Consider the following 20,365-nt stretch of genomic DNA (forward strand, 5'->3'; position numbering starts at 1 on the left):
CCACAGGCTATTTATACATGTGAACTAGGCCTCCCCTCCTTCCGAGGAGACAGCGTCCTAGGGCTAGAAGGTAAGCCAAAAGGTTTATGGCTAGAACCAGGAGGACCCATCCTGGTTGTTAAGAGGGAACAAGGGAAACGAACTCACTTGCACATAACATAAGAAAGAAGAAGAAATTCAAGTGATACCAGAGAGATGTGGGGACACATTTCTTCTCAAACCAAAAGGAAACACCCACTGAAAGCTTAGAAACGTCTCAAACTCCAGATGACGAGGAGACCCTGGTGAAGATCCAGGGAGCTGCGTACACAGAGGTGCTTGCCGTGGGACGTGGAGCTGAATACGGCTCAGGGAGATCCTGCATGGCAAAGTAGGGACACAGAAGTCAAACTTTGACCAGGACGCCTATAACAAAAGGTCTGTTCGTTGTCATGAGCCGCGTGATCAATAATTACTGAATGATCTTGGACATTTTCGCATGCTCGGTTTATTCACTGAAAACACACATCAAACAATCTAAAAATAACGCAAACTACTAAGGATAAGAGTATTAGGGCAAGTATGAGCATAAAGCAAGATAAGAGCACTCTTCGCACATATCATTCTAGCGCCACTCCCAGTCAGCATTGCCTTCATCCGTGTGCTCATCCCGGGGATAGTTGGAGAGAGCAGGAGTTGATGTTTCCTTGGTTCCTAGCTCTGTAAAATGTCAGTGTCTCTACCCGGGTTTCTATGGACAGCTTGGCTGGCTCATTGATGTCTTCACTGTCCCAGTCAAGTCTGACGGGTTTCTCCACACTTTAGGTGGCTTGGCTGGTTTTTGGGTGTCTGTCAGGTTCAGCCAAGTCTTACTGGGGTTCCCCACGCTTTCGCCGTCACTCCTTGGACCATCTGTGGATTTTTGGCGACAGTCCAACTTCTTACTTCTTGGCCAGGCCCCCATGTCACACTTTATCACTTCTTTAAAATGTTTGTTTCTTGTGAGGTGGCTCAACGTCTTGTAAGGTAGTTCAACGTCTTGCAAGGAATTTCTATAACGCTCTCCTCATTTGTGACCTGGCTTCTCCTTGACTTCTTGTCATTTTGCTTATAAAGTAACTAGAGCCACGCAGAACGTTTTGGAAAGCTTCCCACACGTATTCATGAAGTAGCCAACTCACTAGGGACTTGGGTAAAACACTGTCATCAACTAAACTACAGCTGAATTTTGATTAGAAGACTGTCTTCAAATTTAATTTTAAATGAGAGCAACAATGCAGACACAGGCACACACGCGTCCATTGTCACACGACTCAGCAAAAGGGTATAAACCACATGAAGGCCTATAAATGGAAATAGAGGTTGACAAATAGACAGGAAAACCAACCCAAACTCATTGCCATTGAATGAATTCTCGTGGGGATCCTATTGGACAGGATAGAGCTGGCCCTGTGGGTTTGCAAGATTGCCACTCTTGGTGGGAATAGAAAGCTTCATGTTTCCCTTGAGGCTGACTAAGGTCTGGTACATATACAGGATGAAATCGTATGCAGTGTTAAAGAAGGACACTACATGCTATTCATGAATCTGCAAGACACCTCTTGGCATGGATGAATCTGGTGGATGTTATGTCGAGTGAATGGATATTTTTCTGAGTGAAATGAGTCATTCACAAAGGACAAATGCTGTACGAGACAAGGAAAGAGTTTCACACTAGAACAAGACAAAAAGAATCTTTCACCAGGGCTAGGAGGGGAAGGAAGGCTCAGCTACTGTGTGAAGACACTTGCTAATGTAGGTGAAGAGGAAGGCAAAAGAAAAAGAAGAAGGTTGGCAAAAATGATGGAGGCAGAGAGAGAGTTAAAGATAGTAGAGGAAAATTATCATATAGACAATTTGGCAAGGATGGTGAACTACAAGTGGATATAGACATACTTAGAGCACATACATATGAATGGAATAAACAGCAAATTGAGTATTGCACTAGGAAACACATGTCACAATACCGACTTCGTTTTTCGTCAGTAACTCCTAGAAAACTATTCAAGTGGCATCACATTTGCAGAGGAGTTTGATGATTTATCTGGACCCATTTCCAGGGTATTAGTGCATGCATGCAAACATGCGTGTGTGTGAAATTGGGATGCGTGCTGAAGGCATCTATAAACTCTTTAGGACGTGGAATGGAATGTACCAGAGTAAGCCAGCAAGATCTTTGGAATCTAGAACACTGAGATAAATATCATTTGGTTTGAGGCTTGCTTGCTTTCTCACATGCAATATTTACAAAGCCTTTTTACGCTCTCATTTAGTCGACCCTAGAGGACAGGGTAACGCTGTCCAGGTGAGTTTCTGACAGGGAAACTCTTCAGAGGTGTGGAAAACTTCCTCTTTCTGTGGAGGAACCCAGGATGGTTTCGAACTGCCAGCACCCCAATGCACAGCCACTCTGCCTAGCTCACTGGCACGTGGGTACTTAAAAGCTGTCAGTCTCTCTGTGGGAAAAACAATGAGACTGTCTGTTCCCATAAAGATTTACAAGCTCTATGGCCCTGTGGGTTTGGTAGCCTCTGCTCCATAAATTCCTTACGTGGATAGTATTAACTTGTGTAATCCAGTGCAAAATCTACTAAGTGCATTACTGTCATCATCCCATTGGATGGACTCAATGGAGGCACTAAGAGAGGAAGTAAGTTGTTCTAAGCCATATAGCTATTAAGTGGTGGAAATGGAATGCCAGCCCAGACAGTCTGGCTCTAGAATCTGTACTTTTAACCCACATGCTTTACTTCCGTTGATTGTCCCCAACCCCTATTAAAACTGGGTTAACTCGTTGCAAATATAGATGCAAAGCGATACAACGCTGGAATGGGTTAAGGCTGAAACCAACTCTTGAGCTTAAACAAAACAAAAACACACCAGCTAGGGAGCCCTAGTGGCGCCCCCAAAGGAATTCCTTGGGGCTCCTGTTTCTTTAAACTCTCTCTTTTGTTCCCGCTGCCACTTAACCCAAGCTAGGTGGAGGTGACCCAGGCTGGGGGTGGGGACCACTCTGCAGCCCGCTCCCCATCACTGGTCGTTTTGCGGTGGGGGTCCCCCAGGCGGTTTGCAGGGTCTCCGGTTTGTTCTCTGCACACACGCGCCCACAACAGCCCCCCCAGGGAAGGGCGGGCGGGCCAAGAGTCACTAACCCTCTGTTGCCCAGGGGGGACCTGGCTGCTTGCCCCTGCAGCCTTACATGAAGACCGCCTGCGACAGGGGGGATGGGGGGGGTGCAAGGACGGGGCCTGGGGCAGGGCTGGTGGGTGCAGGCAGTCGCCCCGGGCGTGAGCCGGGGTCTGGCAATGGCGGCAAGGCGGGGCCACCCGCACAGGCCGGTGCATCCCGTTCCCCAGCCTCCCAGTCCAAGGCTTCACTGGCCAGGGAACCCTCCCGCGACTCAGCCGCCCGCGCGAAGGGAAGCGCGGCCATTGGGCAGGTCGGCGCGGGCTGCGGGTACGGGGAGGAAGGTGGGCGGCGCGAGGGGCGGGCCCAAGGCGGCGGGGGGGCGGGGGCGGCGGCCAGCCTGACGAATCGCGTGCGGCCTCCCTCCCCAGAGCGTGGAGCGGCGGGCGCGGCGCGGCGGGGGCGGCACCTCCTCCGCCACCAACTCGCGGAGCGCCGCGGGGGCTCGGGGCCACCTCGGGCGGAGCTCGGAGGCGCCCGCTCGCCGTCGCCTTCGTCCGGACTGTGGGGTTTGCTCGCGCTGAGTCCTTCCTCCGCTATTTTCTGCACACTCGTCTCTAACCCCGTGGCTGCCCGACTTGGGACCTGGGACTGCCGCCGCCGCCAGAGCCTGCTTCGGGGCTGCGCCGAAGGACGCGCGCCCGGCGCCGGGCGAAGAAAAGAAGCCAAACTTGTCTGAGGGGTTCGGTCGACTCGCCCCTTCCCCCGCACCCCCAGCCGTCCGCGGAGCCCTCCTCAGACGGGGCAAAGCTCGGGGCTCCAGAGGCTGCACCGGCGGGGGAATTGGTTCTCTGGGTGAAGCCAGCAGAGCGCTTCGGTCTTGGGGGCTCCGGACTCACCTTCGGCGGCTGCCCGTGTGGAGCGCAGAGTTGGCGGCGCAGAGTGGCCTTTGCGTCCCGCGGTGGTTGCTTGGTTGCTGAGGACGGCTAGACCGGCCAGTGGAGAGGAGAGAGGTCCAGCTAGGGCTGCGCTCCTCGGGCACGTCCCTCCCGCTGCCTCCTCCCGGCCCCCGGGGTGCCAGGGGCCAGTGGCAATCCGCTCCCGCCCAGACCGCTGGACAGTGCCGGGCCGGTGGCCCTGACTCTCGCCTGGAGCCCACGAGCAGCTGGGCCCCCTCGGGAAGGACGAGCGTCTAAAGGGAGGCAGGCCGGCAGCATGGCGAGGTTCCGGAGGGCCGACTTGGCGGCTGCTGGAGTTGTGTTCCTTTGCCACTTTCTGGTGGACCGGTTTCTGTTGGCCGGAGCGGAGCCCGTCAATGGTAAGGTGCACGTTGGCTGGTTCCTTCCGGGCGCTGCAGAAGTCCTCCCTGGCGTCCTCTTGGGCATCCCGCTCCCAGCCTCTCTGTCCTTGGGAAAGTTGTTGCAGTTGCGTGTTGGTTGGGGAAACTCGGGCTCCACAATTGGGAAGAAATGAGTGGCAGGAGTCGCTGGTGTTTTTGAGGGTTTGGGGTTGGTACAGTCTCCCCACTAAGTCGCTTAGAGGGCTCTGAGGGAGGGGCAAAACTCGGTGGCTACATTGTCCAGTAGCTGGCATCCCTGAGCTGCCTCCTGGTGGGCACCCTCGCCATTCCCTGCCACTCCGATAAACTTTCGGCGGGTGCACGGGTGGTGAGGGCCATGGGTTGGGTTGATGTACCTATCCCCAGGAATAGCAAGCTCCCCTCCACCGAAATGCCCTGTAATCACTCCTCCCGCCCTCTGTGATTCCAGCCTTATTCCTTTCTTCCTTCTAGGGGTGGGGAAGGGTCGGTGATATTGGGGAAGGGCGGGGAGGAGGAGGTGAGAGAGATGAGGGCAGGCGCATTTACTGGGACCCACCTCTTGCTCCGATGTCCTATGCTTGGATGCTTGGCAGATTCTCAGACTGGCCTGATGGAGCCAGGGATTCCTGGCTTGCCCTGAGACTGCCCTACTTCTCAGTCCTGATCGCACTCCCCCACATCTCTGGCCGCCCCCCTCCCCCCTCAGGCAGGGCTTGCAGCTCTAGCTTTAGCCAGGTGAGCCTTATGCAGGGCATTGCACCCCTAGGTCTTTAGCCCAGCCGGAGGCGAACTGGGGTTGGAGGTCTAGCTGCCTCCTAGACTCTCCTACTCAAACCTGGCACCCACGTCTCTTTTCTTCCTCTCATTGGTGAAGAGAGAGAGAGAGAGAGAGAGAGAGAGAGAGAGAGAGAGAGAGAGAGAGAGAGAGAGAGAGAGAGAGAGAGAGAGAGAGAAATAAAGGCACAATAAACATCAACAAAAGCTAACAAACCCTTGGGGGAAAGGTGAAGGATGGAAACTTTCTGGTTGGGATCGCGGGAAATGCAAAGGAGCGCTCTCCCCAGCATCAAACCTGAGAGTAGGCCACCGGAAGGCTAGGAATTGCTCCTGGAGCTTCCAGATACACTAAATCTTGAAGGAAGCCTTGGAATGAGATTTTCCCCAGCAGAGATTTAGGAGACCTTAGCCAACACACCCTGTCTGTCCCTGGTTTACATTCACTTAGAGAGCACAAATGCTGACTCGGCACTCCCTTATTCATGATTCAGAGGTGCATCTGTGGCCCGGGAAGACCTAGTGCAATCCTTTGCAAGCTGAGAACAGGATGCACATTTCCTTGTTGATTCGTCGTCGTCATCTCTGTCATTTGCAATTGTTGTTGCTAGGTACTATGGATGCCAGTAGATTATATCCCCACTCATTGCTCGGATGCAGTTCATCTGTTAAAAAATAGTTTAACCTGTCTGGCACAGAATGCATTAAAAAGGTACATGGGCATGTTCATGGGATAAATAAATGCTTCCGAAAAGTAATCTACTTCATCATGCCAGAGGTTTTGAGAGGTGTGTGTGCCAAGGTGCATGGAATTGTTTGAGAACTTCTCTGGCACTAGAAAGAAATCATGCATTTGCAATTAAAAAAGAAAAGCAAAGAAAGGACAGCAAATGTCTAGTTGTTTTTCCCAAACTTTTAAACTATTACATAACCGAGAAAGTACTGTTATACACACACACATTTATCTCACACACACACACAATGCTATCCTAAATTTCCAGGTTGAGGATGGAATTCGTTGCACTCTAAAATTGCCCAAATAATTAATAGTGCAAACCCTAAATTATTCAACATAAATATACTGGTGCCTTAAATCAATCCAATATTTCTGGTGGGAAATGCCTGGACAAACTATATACCAGATTTTATTAAAAATAGTTTTAAATGCCTTGGCAGATTTCTGGAGGCTTTGAATATAAATAAAAGTACCATCGTTCCCGAACATAAATCTACAAATAGGTTTATGGGGAAAACCTTGGAATGAAATGACTAACCTGCTGAATATAAAATGCAATCAGGTGAAACTGAAGAAAAACTTGTTTCCTTTGAAAAGCAGTCTCTTTGAAAGTTCAATACAGGACACTTTAAAAAAAGTTAACAGTCCTGAAATTTGGCATGTAGCAACAGGATTTTTATTACAGACATTTTGGCAAAGATGAATAAATCTGATTTTATAACAGGGACATTTTATTATGCATTATTTTAGTCAGTGTTGCAGTTAATTTCATGGCCACCAGAGGGCAGAGAAATTGCTAATTTCTTCCTTTAGTTTCCCCCCAAATCTTTCAGATACAAGTTCCACAATATTTTGGTTTTCCTTGATGGAATACTTTAAGATCTTTCAAATTTATCCTTAGAAATTTACAATAATTAGAGTTCACTATAAACCTAGTTTTTATTTGAAATGAACTAAATACACATTCAACGTTTTTTTACAGCATCTCATGTGAAGACTTGTACTTCGAATACATTGTTGTGGTGAAATGAGTTGAATGGAGAAACATAGCTATCTTTTGCATTGTAATTGGAGATCCTTAACAAGCTATTGTGGAATTCTTTTATGATTAAAAACTCATTATCACATAATGAAGTTATTCGGGGAATTGAATGTATTCTGTGACTATCTGAAACATTGCCCAAACTAAGTAGTATGTCTCCACACTAATGTTTAGAAAATAATAATCCATAAATCATTTTAACTTTTATAAATCTCAAACCAATTCTGCGTTGGTAAGCATCTCCCCTTGCAACCCGTGCTGATTATGAGAGAGCTTAGTAGCAAAATCTGAGGATGACAAGTATTCATGTCTTGAAGAATTCTGAAAATTAAATGGCGAATCAAGGCCTGAAATATTGAGTGAGTCAAATTTTGGCTAGCTTAATGCAACAAGCAGTGTGATACCGTTGTCTCCAAAGCAGAAATAGCTTACGGCCCTGGGAAATGTTCATTTTTGACCTTTCCTGCTCTTGCTATGAAAAGGAGCTCTGCTGGCACCAGGCTGACTGCTGCTTGCCGAAAGGTGGGCGCTTTGCGCTCACTGGCTACTCCCTGGGAACCAGATCTTGCAACCGGCTTCTATGAAGATCACAGCGTTGTAAACATGTAGCGGGGAAGTTCTACTCTATCCTCTAGCCTTTCTTTCTGCGAGTGGGCATTGGCTGCACAGTCAGGGATTTGGTGTTGGTATCACCACAGTCTGCGTTGGCACGGTGACTGCAGCAGTGGGTGCCGCCATAAGAAGCATGCTAAGGATGGCCCCAGACCAGGGGGAGCTTCCTTCTGTGGCACACAGGATTGCTCCACCTGCTCCCCAGCGCCGAACCACGACCCAGTCAGTCTAACCACAACACAGACAAAGGTTCATGTCTTCTTTAGCAACTCATGACTGCTTAGGTGAATCGCTCCTTCGAGCATGGATATTTTGTTGCTTTTTGCTTGCATTGGGGTCAAAAATCATCAGCTGAAATACCTAAGGAGTCTAGTCCTGTGAGCCCACAAGAGCACAGCTTTTGTTTTCCAGCTCTTTGCATTTATATCTAGGGCAAAGGATTGCAACAAAAGGGTCATTTGTGTGAATATCCCTATAATATGTATAAGGATCAAACTATTGGAGAAAGAGCAGGCTAATCAATCAGTGAGTGTATGGCTTTCGAGGACATCCAAAATTTATTTTTTTAAAATATTTCAGGCAAGTCTTTTTTTCCTTTAGACCAGCTGAAGCCTAGGTCTTAAGTAAGTGGACTATGAATAGTGTGATCTAAAAATTTTTATGAGAGATGAGGTTTTTATTTCATGGATGTCTGTGCAGCGGCTTTGAATTGTTATAGTTGGTACAGTTTGCACTTTGGCGCCCTTGAAGCTTCCGAAGTAAGCTCTTAGCAGGAAGAATATGCTTAAATAATATTTGATAGTGGAAGATAACCACTTCTTCCGAAGAGATTTTTTTCTGAAAGAATCAGATGCTCTTATGTCGAGAGACAGAGAAAAGATGTATTCTTCACAATGAATGTTGTCACAGCTTATTTTCTAAGAGATATCGCCTACGGCAATAGCACGGATTGTTAAAATGAATGCATCTATCAGCCATTGTGATCACGAGTTCCAAATTCTCCACCGTTTTCCTGTTATTATTGTTGTGTTCGACCCAGTAGATTTTCTCATCACCACTCCGTATGACAGAGTAGACTACCCCAAAGGGGTGTGTCAACTTACACCCATGTCCAAGTGTACGGGTGGGGTCTAACCTGTCAGATGACCCTTGGGGCTGTGGCCTCTTTATCAGAGAGTCACTGGGAACTCCCGTCCTCTCTCTTGTCCTTCTCTTTGCTCCTCTCTGAGAGTGTGTGTTCGCCTTCAGAGGTGACCTCATGTGGAACACTGACCTGGAGAGCCAACCTTTGAACTCTGTGCCATGCTAGATTTCCAGCGACCTTAGAGTCACATGAGTGGTTGTATCGGAGCACCTGTGAGCTCCCTGCGTCACCTTGCTTCACCATTGGCCGGCAGCTCTGCGAGTCTGGAGAGGGCTGTGGCCAGCCTCAGACCCATGGACTGGAGTTGGACAGGGGTGGGATGCCTTCTTCATATAAAATACCTCTTGATATAAGATTGTTTCTCATGCAGAGATGAGTGTCCCTAGTTTTGTTTCTCTAGACCAGGGGTGCTCAGAACGTTGATTGCCATCTAATCTATCGCAAATGTAGTGTGGGTAGATCGCACGGTATTAAAAAAATGAACGTAAGCCTATCATCAATCTCGTCACTTAATTGATATACTGTGCATCCAGTCAGATGCAATCTCAGGTGTCAAACGCACGTGCAAACAACTGCACTAAGTTGCTAATTTTTAAATCTTGTTTTGTTTTGTTTTTTGATAAGCTAAGTTATTGCCAATTTTTAGTCCTTGGTCTTTTTCTCTTAAACGTAAGAAAGGCCGTTAAAATGAGTGGGGGAGCTGGACCAATTAAGAAGACAAAAACGTATCACTTTCATATGGAATGGGAGATTCTGACACTTCAAGACAACTTCAGATGAAGTCCAGAGGCATGAACAGTTCTGGAACTTTCTCGCAGAGGGAAAGTACCCAAACATAGAAAATGTGCTACCTCCTTGACTGCATTAATCGGCTTTACTTATTGATGTGAGCCAGCCTTTTCCCATGTAAAGATCATTAAGTCCCTGTACCATTCCACCATGACTGATGATCATTTGGAATGTGCTTGCAGCTGGGTGTCAGCAGCTACTGTCCGGACTATGCATCCCTGGCGCATTCCATTCAGTGCAAGTCATCAGAGTCAACTCAGGTCATGACCAAAAATGTACATAGTTGTGTTGTGTTGTGCAACATGGACTCATGCAGTTATGCAAAGTACATAAACATGTGCATATAAATAATGCATTTATGAATAAATATAATGAATATATGTCTTGCATTTTTGTAGTTGGTAGATCATTTCGACTTGATCATGCTATAGGTAGCTCGCATGCTGACAAAGTGGGAGCCCCCTGCTCTAGACAACCCAGCCTCACACAGTTTCTTAGTCTTGACAAGACAGGAGATGCACAGTTCTTCCGTGAGTAGAGCCCCTGGTATGTCCTAAAGGAGGATCTTTTGATTAGCAACTTAAATAGAATCCATTCACTGTGACCTTCAAGACCTTAACCCTAACTCACAGCATCACCTCCGTCACCGCTGCATGTTCCTTCCGCTCTCACCAAATGAAGGCCTCGATGTTCCTTAAGTTTGCAGCTTGTCCGAACTCCCCCTCCTGCTCTTCCATCCCTCTTTCTAGCTCCACCTGTTCATCTCCATTGACTCTGACAGCCTTGGGTCCAGTGGCTATCCATCAAAGGATATGCTCCCTGAGAACTCTCTAGGCCACTTGTGACGAACACCTTTGACACTGTAAGTGTTCCCCCCCTTTTCTGCATGTATGTCCTATCATATGGAACCCCTAATTCTTGAGGTCAGCACCTGTGCCATTTCCTTCCAAATCCTTTGTAGTCTCTACCTTTTACTTATATAATAAATAGTTATTGCACTACATTAAACAGCGTAGAATTATAGGCTTAAGATGGACTCTTGACTTGAATATTCCCATATGACTTAATCCACCTATAATTTTATGAAATGGTTTGGGACTCTTTGGGTGGATGGCGTTTACCTTAATCCTTCTATTAATAGATGAAACATTCAAGAAGCGTATCCCACCCTCTCCTGATACTTCTGGTTTCTGAATGCATATCCACTCACATTCTTAATCAAGCACCATGATGTACTGTGTGATTGTGTGTGTGTGTGTGTGTGTGTGTGTGTGTACACGTCCGGGGCTGTTGGCATTCTCTTTTCAATGGAGATGAAGAATACCAAACAATTGTGGTTCCCTTTGGAGGCCATTATCCTACATTGAGAGCAGCTCAGAAATACGTCCCTAAACTTATTTGGCCTACTGCCCCCTTTTCAGACATAAAGATTACTCAGCATCCAACTGAGAAGTAAACATTTTTGTGCAATAGCCCATAATCTAGGATAAAGAATACTTTTATCATTCCAGCACTGCCTAACCTCCCCGCCCCACCCCTGCCCCCCACAGGGCATGAAATCACCCACAATGGGAAACATTTAACACTTAACTGAAGCGTAGTCTTTTATATGATAAAGCTTGTTTTGACATTGACATTTTATGTAGGGCGGTGGTTTGTTATATTTCTCAATACTTTGCTTGTGGCAGGCTCCTTCAGTAAGAAGGGGTAAGGACAGAGAGAGATGAGAGAGAAAGTTTATTCAGTTCATGGAGAAAGGGAATTAAAATATAATGGAATCTTTCCACAGCTGTTTGAAGCCCCCTGGCACGCAGAGGAATTGCTCATGCCTCAATCACAGATGTAGTTGTCCTTTTGAAGAGGTTTCCTCTTTTAAAAATCTTTCTTTATGAAGAGTAACCAGGCCCGCGATCCTTTAAAACGTGATTTCTCCAAAGCTCAGACCATAATTTGTGGCCTACCTTCAACGAGTATATAAACCTCTGGGCTACTTTTGTCTGCCTGCTTGCCTATGTCTTCCCCTTACCTTTCCTCGTTTGTACTTTAAATCAGCTCTCCTCTCTTAAAGAGCCGTGTCTTGTATTTGCTTTAGTGAGAAGCAATAAGTAGCTAATATATAACCTTTATGTATTACATAAAAGAATGTGTTAATAATTTGCTCTCCTATTTTCTCTGAACCTGATGAACCCCAGCCCTTTGGGTTTTGTTGTGAGAGCCTGTCCCCAAAGCTGAGTTACCCTTGTACATTCTTCATGCTGAGAGGCCGCTTTTCTCCAGCAAAAGCTTCACAGCATAGCTGCCCTCACCCACTCCCCTTGCACCTGGCCCACAGTGATTCTCTTTCCCTGAGGACCACTCGTGCGAAAGGCATGCTCTTCTAACACTTTCACCCACTGTCAGTTGTGTCACAGAGGTCGGGCCCAAGGAGCAGCAGCATAACCCAGAAGGAATGAAACTTGACAATATTGTACATGGCGTTGTGATCAGACGGACGTTCAACTTGTTTCCCATTTGAGTTTGGTTTGTGTCTACTTTCCGCTCTTTCATTAAGGTAGTGAGATAGGGGGTGATGGTGCAGAGTTCTATGTTGAAATAGAGTGGGAGGGTCCGAGAATAACCCGCTGAAAGGTTTTCTTTAAAGAGCCCTGGTGGGTTGGTGGATAAAGGTCTTCCTTTCAGTCACCTGTCTCGCTCGCGCAGAACCGTGCGGCAGTGGGCTTCCATGAAGACTGCCTTGTTGGAAACTTACTGTGTGGGACAGGCCACCACTGACTTGTGGGGTCGTTATGAGTTGGGATCAGCGTGATGGCGTTGCATGGGTTAAAGATGGCAGCTGTGAGCATGGTCGCAAAAACTGCGTGACCTCACTGGGTTTTCCTCTCTCTCCAGAGGCCACACAAGCAGATAGAAGAAGTCTCAGGTCTGTCCTTCACCCGCCAAATTAAAATCGCGTCCCCTCTGTGTCTCTGTGCCAGCGCTTACTGCCTGACTTCTAATGTCTTTTCCTGCAGTCCAATTTCTGAGTTACCTTCACTTATCTTCAGCTATTATTATTATTGTTATTATTAACTCTCCAGTTGGAAATTTCTTCTGGAAACCAGATAGTTCCAAGTCGTGTTGTTCAGGTCAGGCGCATAGCTCACGGAGGCTTTGAGGTTATAAATGAAATAGGAAGAATTCTGTCCTGTGGATAAGTTGCATCAATATTATAATATTTAAATTCAATTCATATGTTCCTTGGAAGTTTTTTTTTCTTTGCTAGGAGGAGGTGAATGCTGTTATACTCTGTTTTTAAGCACGATGCTTGGTAAGATAGCTGGTTCATTTAGATTAGAATAGTATAGCGCCCTCTTTGGTCCTGTTGGAATATAGAACATGTGCCTAATGGTTCCTCTATATCTGTCTCAGGCTCTGGGAGTGACTTTCCACTTTCACTCTGAAATCATGATTTTAGCATCCAGTAAAATGAATACTCATTTCCTTATGCCGTAATAAGGAATTAAGAGACATAGAGTCTATCAGTATAGAACTCTCAGATACAAATTATTTTTTAAGCTGTGAAATCCTCTTTTAGCTGTATTTCCTGATTGTTATGTTGGGCCTTTAATGCATATTTGCATAATTCATTCTGAGGTTTAACATTAGAGTATTGCCACCACTGATCAAAAATCATTTGTCGTTGCTGTCATTCTAATTTAGCAAATCCCACGTGTGGGAGTAGAGCTAGCTGCACAGAGGTTTCCTATCTGAGGTGTCTGAGAGGCCCCGTGTTTAATAGTTGAGCATTTTCTAGCTGTTTAATTGGTATGGTTTTGTTCATTTGTTTATTCAAAAGGGCCCGTTGCATATTGCAGAGATGAGTAAGCACAAGCCCGTTTTTGAATCTAACATTTCCTTTAGGCTGTCTTCCCCTCCTCTTCTTTTGCTTTCTATTTCCTTGAGAAAAACCTATACATAAATGACATACATTGAATGTTTTAGAATATCCCCCCCCCCCGCCAAAGTATGTGTGAAGTGATTTTTGGTATACTGCCTCATTTTCAGAGCATGTATGGGTGCTTTCTGTTGAAGAGTCTGCGCTAAAACATTGGTCTTAAAGACTTGCAAGATTTACAGCCTTGGAAACACTATATGGAAATTCTATGCTTTTAGGGCCACTGTGAATCAACTTGAGGGCAAGCGGAGATTTGGGATCAGTTTTTGGAATTGTATTTGTGAGTATTTATCGTTTGCCAGCTCTTAGTAACAGAAGTGGAAGAAAGAGGCCTATTGTCACATATTTGCCTTCTTGTTTTTTGTCTCTTGCTTATTCAGAGTAGGAATAGGGAGGGTCATTTGAATGTATGGGTCAGACAACAAAACATTTTAAAAGTACTTAAAAACCTTCTCTGAAAACTCTGGCTACTTGAAAGGTTTAAAAGTAACGCCATTTCAGATTTTAGTCTAAAAGTGATCTTGCTAGATTACAAAAACTTTGCACAGTGTTTTAGTTTATATGTTTATTGAACATCATTGGATGTCATGTAGCTTTCATAATGTATATTTCCCTCAGTTTTGCCTTGTAATTGGGTTTTAAGATTTGACAGATGAGACTTTTAACATGTTTTCCTCCTTTCATTCTGTTGAATGTATTTTGTAAAAGTTTTTGGTCGGACATGACGCAAGCCTACATTCTGTATTAGACTGTTGTGGAAGTTTTATTCATCTAGCGCGATTGCACTCTTGCTAATGATTGAGATGGTTCACTCTTCAACACCTAGCAGTGGCATGCGCTTGGGTTGGTCCGAGCTCACCATGAGGTGCCTGACCCCTCCTTAGACAAGGGACACACAGTGCTGTCGTGAACACTGGTCCAATGAGCATCCTGCACACGCCTTTCCATGTCCGTAGGCAAACGTTCTACCAGACTTTTTAATTACAGAAGAATGGATGAGTCATTTGGTTTGTAAATGTTTGGTTACAAAGGATTATTCCTGGGATAAGCTGTACCAGGCCTTCTAAGATAAAGTATTTTAAGAGATAAAGGACAAAATTCCTATAATTATCCTTGTACTACCACCATACTGCCTTAATTACTAGCAAAACAAACAATCAGGCAAACAGCCCAAACCTACCAGCATCTAACTGATGAGTCAATCCTGGCTCTTAGTGGCCCTCTCTGGCAGAGTAGACCTGTTCCCTCGCGTATCTGAGACTGCCTCATCTTTCTCCTGATTAACGACTGCAGGTTTATGCCTGTCAGGACACACCTGTCTTCCTGCTACTTGATCTTTAGAAGTGCCTTGGCAATTCTAGGAGGTACTTTGCTCTTCCATGGGTATCTTAGAATAAACATTTCGGTTTTCACACACAAAGAGAAGAAAAAAAACCAACAACAAAAAATATCCCAGCTGGGTCTTTGCTGGAAGGCGCACTAAGTTTCTGGATCATTTTGTAAGGTATTCGGGGCCTAAACAACTTGGAAGTGATCCAATTTCTTTTCTACAGTATCTCATATCTCGAACGAATGGTAGCGTCCTTTATTTCATTGCTATCAAGTCAGTTTGGTTCAGAGCAACCTGTAGCAAGGTGTTTATAATGACTATTTGGTAATGACCTCTATGAAGTTCAAGCTCTGTTCCTGGATTGAACACTAGTGACATTTGCCTCATCCGGTCATCCAACTAGCCACCTAAGGCATCGCCTCGTAGGACACACGTGGGAAATCAAAGACGAAGCACATCAAACCGCTCAGGGCAGGGCTCTTCCTCCCTGACTCCTCAGGGAGGTCCACAAAGGACAGGTGAGCGCCAGGCAAAGAGGACGCGGAAGTAATGGCATGTTAACCAAAACTCCAACCGAAATGCTAAGTTTGCTACCCCTGCAGAGATTCCAGGTTGAATATCTGAAAACTGGATCGAATTTTCAACTCAGAAATGTCAGAATTGACTTCCGTCAAGTCTAGCCCTGACGGTGCAGGTGGCTACTCTTTGTCAACGCTTTGAAACAGCTAGTGCTGCAGAGGAGAAAGACGAGGCTGTCTGCTCCTGAAGAGAATCCTGGTCACAGAAACCCGCAGGAGCCACTTCTGCCCTGTCCCAGAGAGGGTAGCTTCCAGTCAGTGATGCTGTTTGAGCATTGGACCCTATAAGAAATGGCAATAGTGCGAATGATAAAAATCCCTTGGATTTAGGATCCTCTTTAAAATGTACTCCTTGGCTTGTTAATTCCATGGGAAATTTACATTGCAAGTGAATGTATTTCGCAAAGTGTGCTCCCATTCTAAATGCAGCAGATTGATTTTTGTGCACCACAGACATGTACAGACTAGAGGTTTACACTTTGCTCTATTTGAACATCTCCATGTCTTCCCCCTATCAGGGCTGTTAATGACTGACTGCTACACCAAGATCATATATACTAATCTGGGTATTAACAGCCAAGATGGGCAGCTGCCTTTCTTTCTTTGTGACCGTGCTGTCATTGTCTTTGTAACATCTGTTGTTCATTTCAGATATTTTTGAAAACAAGCATGATTCAAAGTCATTTTGCACATGATGGTCTCGTTCATTGTCTGGACTTTGCAAAACAGTTCCATGCCGGAAGCCAGATTTGTGCAATCTCAGTTTTGGCCAACTGTTTCTAGCAGAGAGGTTTAACAGAGGCACAGTCAACGAAGGGGCTGCTTTTGTTTTTTTCCTAAACACTGGTGTTTGACTTCAGAAGGCTCTTCTCCACCCCCAGTTCCGGGGTCCATGCTCTGGTAGGCCACCATCCCTGTTAGTTAGGCCTGTGGACTTCCATGGCTTCAGCCTACCGGAACTCATTCATCAGTTCATAGCTGGGAAGGTCTTTCCAAGATGCAAATCTACCTGTGTGAGCCCCCACCGATGAAAAGCCACTGCAGTGCCGCTGCCTGGCTTGTGCAGTCAAGGCCAGTATCTTCAGCCTCGAAGGCACGGATTCCTTCTCCCCAGATTCCCTACAGTTCTTCCCTGGGACATCTTGCACATGACTTTCCCGCTTCTCCTCTTCGCTGGCTGTTTGTCCCAGTGGTGTTAGATGAGAATGGCTTTTGTTGGCCGCTAAGTTGGCACTGACTCCTGGTCACCCCATGTACACCAAGTGAACCATTGCCTTCTCCTGCGCCCTCTCCACAATTGCTGACGGTCCCGAGCTCACTGTATATTTTGAGCATCTGACATGTAGGGAGCTCATATGCAAGCTCTGTAGGGTTAGGACCTTTAGGTTTTTATTTTTATAAAATAGACAACACTGTGATAAGAAGATGAAAGTTATCCGGGATTCATTTTCGCTTGGATTCTCAATCAATACTCATGGAAACAGCAGTCAAGAAATCAAAGGGTGCATTGCTAAGGTTGTCTCTATACTGTCTCATAATATACCTATCATCAAATAGTACAGTAACCTGTATCTGACTTTACCTGCCAGGTACTGGGACCCTACAGGACTGGCTACTATCGCATCACTGGCTCTATGCATAGGAAGCACTCTCTGGAAATGTGTTACAGGAATGAATCTTGCATTTGAATTCCACTTGTCTCTTATCTTGGTGTTGTATTTGTTCACAGTCACCACCCAGACAAGAGTTCTGGCTTTTCCTTATTTTTCCATTTCTATGGGAAACATTTCTAAACGATAATTTTGGTAATGTGGTATTTTGGGTTTAAATACCTAAAAGGTATAGATAAGCCAGATATTGAATTACTGCAGAATAAGAGGGATTGCCAAATGCTGCAATAAGATGCAGGTTTGGAAAGAATAGAGAATTGATTTCTAAGTGCTGGTTTCTGAATCATCAAGTCATTTACTAAGCTGGGAATAAAAGAGACAGAGAGACACTTCAGCCAATCTTGTCAAAAGTAGTTTTAAAAATTCTGGCCTTTGTAAATTTGAATAAAATTTCCCAAACTCTGAAAGGATAAGACTATTTCTCTGCAATGATTCATAACCTACTATTTGCTTCCTGGGTTCCCTGATTATGCACTGGTCTTCTAACTGCAAGATCAGCAGTTCAAAGCCACTAGCAGCTGCAAAGGAGAAAGACGAAGCTCTTTTATTCCCCTAAAGAGTTACAGTCTTGGCAACCCGTAGGGGTACTTCTACCCTGTCCTATAGGGGCAGCATGAGTTGGCATCAACTCATTGGCAGTGAGTTTGGTGTTTTGACATTCACTTCTTGAAGGCCTGATGGAGTAGTAACATTTATTCATTGGGTTCCGTGGCGGGAATCCCAGAGTTCAAATGGCTATGTGGGTGAACAAGGAATGAAATATAGATAGAGAGAGTCCCATGGCATTTACCTGGACAGCTTTCTGAGGATCTGGGTATTTTGAAGTTCAAGTTGCAAACTGGGAGAAATTCTCTCGGGACCAGAGCCTGGAAACATTTTCAGACCCAGATAATTGGGTATTTTTAGGACAGAAGAACCTACAAGCTTTCAATATTGCTTTCATTAGGACTGTTGCCAGGTCTGACATTGTGATCCTCTTCTTGAAGTTTCTATCAGGTGATTCGGCATCCTTCAGAAACTCAACAATTGGTTTTAGTTATGCGAAGAACGCATTCTCCCCCGCTTGTCTTTCTACACCCCCTTCTTGCCTTTAAACATTCCAAAAAGTTCTTCCTATCCTTTCATACTAATTGCATGGAGGGGACATTTGGTGTTTTTTTATCTGTTCATTATGCCTTCCCTCACTTCTGGTAGCATCACCCACAAATTAGGAATAGCCTCTTTCTGATGGGATGCTGTTCCCCTGGGCCGCTTTCATCACTATAGCAACACATCCTTGTTGAGTGGGTTAGTCTGAGTGGCTTAGTAGGAGTTCCTAAGGTGTCCTACGGGATCCCCTTTATACCTCAGGCCAATTCGACCTTCTCTATATATCAGGGAAGTGTTCCGAGCGAAGATCAATTTCTCTTTGTGTTTGCTACCTTGACATCAGATAAATCTGAACCAATCTATAAACTGTCCTCTACTTCCCAATAGCATAAGCTCGAAAATTCCAAATTTGAGTTGATTGGGACATGTTACTTGTAACTGAACGGATTTTGGGGGAGTGCATCCGAGTTTTCAGTTATTTTGAGAGTTGTGCTATTTATTATTCAGTTGGTAACCAATTTTTTAACCTGATAAATGAGCTTTGTGAGGGCATGGAGCGCGCTTGTCTTTTTTCCCTGTTTTCTTTCTTTTAAACTCTTCTTGGTACTTTACATCGATTCTAGAAGTGCTGGTACAGGGCAGACACTCAACAAATATCTGTTACAAGAAGATGTTGCATCAGTGCATTTTGAATCTCATCTAGTGAAGGTTAGAATCATTCAAATCTCAAACATCAGGTGACAGTCCTTCGATAGGACATCTGGGACGGTAATAGATTCTTTCCTGTGTATAAGTCGTTATCGTCGCAATTTCATTTTACATGTTAACTTCTTTTACCTGGATATTATTGTATTAATTTTTCGTTGTGTTTAATATCATGCCTTTCTCTTTTTTGTTCTGTAGTTCTTATCATCAGCTTGTTTTTTCCTGTGGGTATAGATGAGCTTCCTAAGCTATAAAACTTGGTGAAGGAGAAACCTGAACTCTTTAATGGATAACAATCATTACTGCATTAAAAAAAATTAGGTTGTCAATTGGTGCTCCATAGCTAAAGTCTATTCACCAGATGCATTTAATTCTTGTACTTATTGTGACTGTAAATGTAAAAGTAAAAGATAACCTAAGTATACTTTACACATAGTACCTAATGTGTTTTACATTTTAAAATGCTGATGTACTTATTAGATAAAAGATCTCCAAGGTATTTTACCTCTAATAAATGCATCCACTGATTTCCCTACCCATTCATTTATTCAATAAGTCATTTTGAAAACACATGGAAGAGTGAGTCAATTCATGGACTAGAAGTAAAATCATCTATTCTGTTGTAGAAGGGAGAGAAGACTGGAGCAGGCCTGGAGATAAACCAGGGTCAAGGCCACTGAGTTAATAAAGATGGAATGCAGTGAGGGCCTCAAAATAGGGAGGAAGTCTTAGATCATTCCCAAGTTCCTCCCAGGTGTGATTCTCAAACCAACCCAAACGCACGGCCATCTAGTCGACTCTGACTTACAGGCACATTCTAGGATAGAACTGCCCCTTTAGGTTTCTAAGGCTGTCACTCTTTAAAGGGGCAGAAACTTTCATCTTCGGGGGAGAAGCTACTGGGGTGGCACTGCCGATGTGTGGTCAGGGGACAGAAACGATTGAGACTGACTGCGTCCTAAGACGCTTATGGAATACGGCCTATCCAGTGTTGCTTGATATGGGGCTCAGCAGAGAGCGCTTTAGCGAGAGCAAGACGTGGCATCATCAGTGTTCACGTGTGTTGGACACAAGTCAGGGCAGTTGCATAGATAGAGAATCACGAAGTCACCTGGGGACTTCGTGAAGGGGTTCTTGAGGAAGAAAGGGGGCGTTGCCTGCCTGCAGTGAATTCAGATGAAAGGAGGAAGCAGTGACATGGAAGACATGTCCATATTTTGGAAAACATTCTGGGAAGAAATGACAGAGAGGCAGTAGGCAAGGAGTGAAAAGGGAGACGGGAGAGTCTTCCTCCAGTGGGAAATGTGAGCCTCTTTCCGGGCAGTGGTCAAGGCGCCCTAGTGACTCACGGGATTGAACACTGGGCTACTAACCTCAAGGTTGGCAGTTTAAGCCCATCAGCTGCTCTGCAGGAGCGTTGTGTGGGTTAGAGAAGAAGATAGAGAAAGAACTTCCCCAAAGTTCAACTTGATTTTGAGAATGGAGATAGGGCTGCCT

General features: G+C 45.2%; 1 protein-coding gene across 1 annotated transcript in view; it reads left to right on the top strand.

Moving 5' to 3' along the window:
* Positions 1-3,614: 3,614 nt before the first annotated feature.
* PLXDC2 (plexin domain containing 2) overlaps positions 3,615-20,365 on the top strand; it is a 520,641-nt gene continuing 503,890 nt past the window's right edge. Inside the window, exon 1 of the mRNA XM_075552462.1 lies at positions 3,615-4,462. Within this exon, the coding sequence (XP_075408577.1) occupies positions 4,360-4,462 (103 nt within the window). The 5' untranslated portion in view covers positions 3,615-4,359. The remainder of the gene's footprint in view (positions 4,463-20,365) is intronic.

The sequence above is a fragment of the Tenrec ecaudatus genome, chromosome 6 (genome assembly GCF_050624435.1).
Source record: "Tenrec ecaudatus isolate mTenEca1 chromosome 6, mTenEca1.hap1, whole genome shotgun sequence".
NCBI classification, from domain to species: domain Eukaryota; kingdom Metazoa; phylum Chordata; class Mammalia; order Afrosoricida; family Tenrecidae; genus Tenrec; species Tenrec ecaudatus.